The following is a 4,360-nucleotide window of genomic DNA, read 5'->3' as shown; positions in this document are numbered from 1 at the left end:
GAATGAATAAAACACAAACATATTGAGCATTTGGAATTGTCCTGATCTATTAACAGTATGTAAACTTTGCTTAAAAGTCAGGAAACAAATTTCCTTAAATTTTACCAAGATGAGCAATTAAATATTCCCAGAGAGTTGATGTTTATTTAATATGTATGGTTTTCAGTCATTCTGTTACAGAAAATGAATTGTTTGATTCTAATTGAATTGTTCACCTAAGGAACACAGCAAATTTGTCTAGCAGGGATATTCAGGCTATTTGTGGAAAAAAATGTTATGTAAATCTTACTCAGATTTTGATTTGTCCTGCCTGAATGTGAGTAACAACAGCTGGGTTAAAGAGCAGAGCAAAAGACCTACAGTACAAAAGAGCTTGAATCATATTTATCCAAGAATAATGGAAACATTTATGATGAAATAATGTGACACTCTTAGCATACACTCCTGAAACGGAATATCAGATATGCACTTGCTTCTAACTCGTTCCAGTTTTAGATTAGTTTGTTTAGACACAGCGTGTGGGAAATAAAGCAGAAGGGCAGTTTGGTATCTCAGGCCCAAGGTCATAATGACAAAGCTGAAATATAAAGGTCTACAGGCGCACTGAAGCCCTCCACTCCAGCAACATGAGAGGACTGTTGGTTTTAGCAGCCGTATTTGTGGCTGTTTTTGGGAAGGAGACCTTTCATGGGTAAAAATGATACTTTATATCTTATATATTGAGATAAAAGTGACAAAATGGCAGTAAAGCTGATGCTGATGATTAAATAAAGGGACTGCATCTGATGTAACTGACTGATATTTTAAAGTCACCAGGTCCTGCGGATTACTACTGTAAATGAGGTGCAGATCAAACTCCTGAAGGAACTGTCTGAGCTGGGGCATCTTCAGGTGAAATTTTATACTAGATTTTTTTTAATATTTTAATGTAAATCTGGAAGTGAAAAGCAGTGTAAAAAGAGTGTTTGTATATCAGAGATGAATGTGCATTTATCCTCATACATGAACAGCTGGACTTCTGGAGGGAACCCATTCATGAGTCTCTGCCTATAGATGTCCGTGTTCCATTCGAAAGTCTTCAGCCTGTCCGGTCCTTCCTGGCCTACAACGAGATCTACTATAATGTCATGATCGAGGATCTTCAGGTAGGATTATAAATGTATCAGATTACAGTTTAAAGAAACTGAAGATCTTTATCAGCCGACTGAGGCAAATATTACATCCATGCTTTTTTACTTATAAACATAGCTCTGGACTGTCCACTGACCACTGCATTGTTTAAAACCAGGATCTTCTGGATGTGGAACTGAGGGAGATGATGAGGTCTCGTGCTTTTGAGCCCAGAAGCACTGATGACTATGACTACACCAACTACCACACCCTGGACGAGGTCAGGACAGTAAAATTAGTTGGTCGTGACACATTTTAAAACAATTTTGAAGCTTCTTTCTTTCCAAGAGCCCACATGATGCAGGGTGTGCGATTTAATATACTGCTATATATATATAGTGATACTGTAAGCAAGTCAATAACAAGTATTAGAAAAAAAAAACATGATCATGTTTATTAAATCTGAGTAAAAGGAACTTGAACTATTGATACAATCAGAGCTGTGCTATCTAATGACAGAGTACTACACTGTTATCTAGTGGTCTGGTTTAAACACAACACTAGATGAACCACTTCTGACACCAATCTTTACATGTAAACTTACAATTAAAATATATATTGTGTATAGTGTTTTTGAAAATCTATACAGTACTATGCGAAACATAATATTGCAATACAATATCAATATTTCATTACACCCCTAATTATACTACACTATTATATTTCTTTTGTAACTAACATAAACTGACATTTAAAATTGTACTGGTTGCCAATTCCCTGACCGTCGTTACTGTTCATTACTGATTTTCAGATCTACAGTTTCATAGACATGCTGGTGAAGGAGAACCCCAAATTGGTTAGTAAAGTTGTAATTGGCAAAAGCTACGAGGGTCGCCCCCTGAACGTTTTGAAGGTAAGTCACAGCCATCAATAAAGTTCTGATTATACATCATTTTAAGCAACATGACAAAATAAATATGTACAGAGAGTCTTTATAAAATCACTGAGAAGAAAAAACAATCTTATATCTTTATATAAAATCTTTATATGTTTGTTTGTTGTTTGCTCTACTAATGCAGTTCAGCACTGGTGATAATCACCCAGGTATTTGGATCGACACTGGTATCCACTCCAGAGAGTGGATCACTCAGGCCAGCGGAACCTGGTTCGCCAAGAAGGTTCAGTTCTACAGTTTTTATCTGCTTGCTAATACCTTGAGAAAGCCTAAACTACACACACTTATAAATATGTCTGTATTCTTATCTAGATTGCGACTGACTATGGACGTGACTCCGCCCTTACTGCCATCCTTGACAAGTATGACATTTTCCTGGAGATTGTCACCAACCCTGATGGATACGACTACACTCATAAAACTGTGAGTCTTAAACCCTTAACAGCAAACTAAGCAGTGAAAGCAGGCTGTTTTAACTTATTAACTGCCTTTAAAAATAAACAACACATGTACATCTATCCACCTACCCAGCCCACAGCAGTTTAGCCACGCCCATTTACACTGAAGTGTTTTTACTGCTTTTATTTAGAAATAAAAACCCAAACATATGTTATGTGGACCTTACGAAGTACAAGATAACAAAAGTAACATAAGGACACTTTAATTCCACATCCTATATATTTATAATTACAATTACACACAGAAACTTTGTCTTGATCTTTGTGATGAGTAACATTCAAATGTCTCAAACCTTTATATAACTTCACCATATTAGAACCGCATGTGGCGCAAGACCAGGAAGCCTAATCCTGAATCTGACTGTGTTGGAGTTGACCCAAACAGAAACTGGGGTACTGGTTTTGGAGGTAATGTTCTTATAACCCTTTTTTTTGTTTAGAAGACAATTTAAAAGATCATAATAATCAATAATTCATGCTTTCCCTAGGTGGTGGTTCCAGTGGTAACCCTTGCTCTGAGACTTACCGTGGACCTTATGTTAACTCAGAGTCTGAGGTCAAGGCCATTGTGGACTTTGTTGGGTCTCATGGTAACCTCAAAGCTTTCGTATCCATCCACAGCTACTCCCAGATGTTGCTGTACCCCTATGGTGACAGCAGCACTCCTTGCAAGGACCAGGCAGAACTGGTGAGAATAAAAAAAAACTTTTTGTTCTCCATAGATTACACTTAAACTTAGGTCTGTCAGTTCTTCTTGTCTTCATACTTGTTTAATTGTGTTTTCACAGCATGAACTTGCAAAGAAGGCCATCACTGACTTGAAGAGTCTGTATGGCACAAGCTACACATACGGCAGCATCTACGACACCATCTGTAAGTACACAAATATTACAGATTATTTACAGCATTATTTATTATTTACAATTATATTTACAGCAGCTTTTATGTTGATCGAAAAACTGGTTATCTTACAGGTTTTATGTATGCTAAAAAACAAGCTGCCATTAACCAACATAGTGTACACCAACAACTGTTCCATTTACTATTTTAGAGCAATGGCTCATCAATCAGCTCTCAATACTGAACACACACTTTCTCACATCCCGCAGACCAAGCCAGCGGAACCACTGTTGACTGGACCTATGACCAGGACATCAAGTACTCCTACACCTTTGAGCTGAGAGATACTGGAATTTATGGGTTCCTCCTGCCTGCTGATCAGATCATCCCCACCGCTGAGGAGACATGGCTGGCCCTCATGACCATCATGGAGCACACCAAGAACAACCCCTACTGAAGCAGCAGCCAGATTAGAGGATGAGGCTTCAAAAGATCTTTAACAGGAATAAATGATTGACTGAGAATAATAAAGTAGACAATGATGAGACAATCAGATTTTCTGTCATTTCTACTTTTATAGCTTTTAATCTGGTGTATGAGTTTCATTCTGTGTGTAAGGGATTTGGTTTCTTCAGTGTTCAGTTCAGAGTGTGTACAGAAGGTGGCACATGCAAAGCAGTTATCCTGTGAGTGAAGCTCAGTAAACATAACTAGCTTGCTTGAAAAAAGTCTGCAATGTATAATAATAATAATAATAATAATAATAATAATAATAATAATAATAATAATAAAATGTTAAAGTTTAGATAACATGAACAGCTTTCAGTTTTAGTCCATTTTGCAACTCTAAGAACACAGTAACATTTCTGTATCATGGTGATACAGGCTTCTTTTCATGATTCATTTTTAGATTGCACTGTGATCACAGTGATTTGTGATAGTGTTTCTGATGCCTGTTTTTAATGCAGTGCAACCTGAGGGCCTAAAGATTACCATT

The 4,360-nt window shown here is 37.1% G+C and overlaps 1 protein-coding gene across 1 annotated transcript; it reads left to right on the top strand.

Annotated features, from left to right (window-relative positions):
- The first annotated feature begins 586 nt into the window (after positions 1-586).
- LOC103029424 (carboxypeptidase A1) lies at positions 587-3,913 on the top strand. The gene is made up of 11 exons (XM_007234183.4): positions 587-691; positions 810-891; positions 1,011-1,145; positions 1,289-1,390; positions 1,922-2,023; positions 2,190-2,288; positions 2,378-2,488; positions 2,841-2,931; positions 3,012-3,211; positions 3,312-3,396; positions 3,633-3,913. The coding sequence occupies exons 1-11, from the start codon at positions 627-629 to the stop codon at positions 3,818-3,820; spliced, it is 1,260 nt and encodes a 419-aa protein (XP_007234245.3). The 5' UTR covers positions 587-626; the 3' UTR covers positions 3,821-3,913.
- The last annotated feature ends 447 nt before the right edge of the window (positions 3,914-4,360 follow it).

This window comes from Astyanax mexicanus, chromosome 10 (genome assembly GCF_023375975.1).
Source record: "Astyanax mexicanus isolate ESR-SI-001 chromosome 10, AstMex3_surface, whole genome shotgun sequence".
NCBI lineage: Eukaryota > Metazoa > Chordata > Actinopteri > Characiformes > Acestrorhamphidae > Astyanax > Astyanax mexicanus.
Note: the sequence above shows the minus strand (reverse complement) of the source record. Positions and strands in the feature narration are given on the sequence as shown.

What these genes read in the sequence shown, in the direction of transcription:
- LOC103029424 (XM_007234183.4), top strand. Translation starts at nt 627, where the DNA reads ATGAGAGGACTGTTGGTTTTAGCAGCCGTATTTGTGGCTGTTTTTGGG. An exon ending in ACGACTACACTCATAAAACT is followed by an intron (nt 2,489 to 2,840) that starts GTGAGTCTTAAA and finishes TCACCATATTAG; the next exon opens with AACCGCATGTGGCGCAAGAC. An exon ending in GCAAGGACCAGGCAGAACTG is followed by an intron (nt 3,212 to 3,311) that starts GTGAGAATAAAA and finishes GTGTTTTCACAG; the next exon opens with CATGAACTTGCAAAGAAGGC.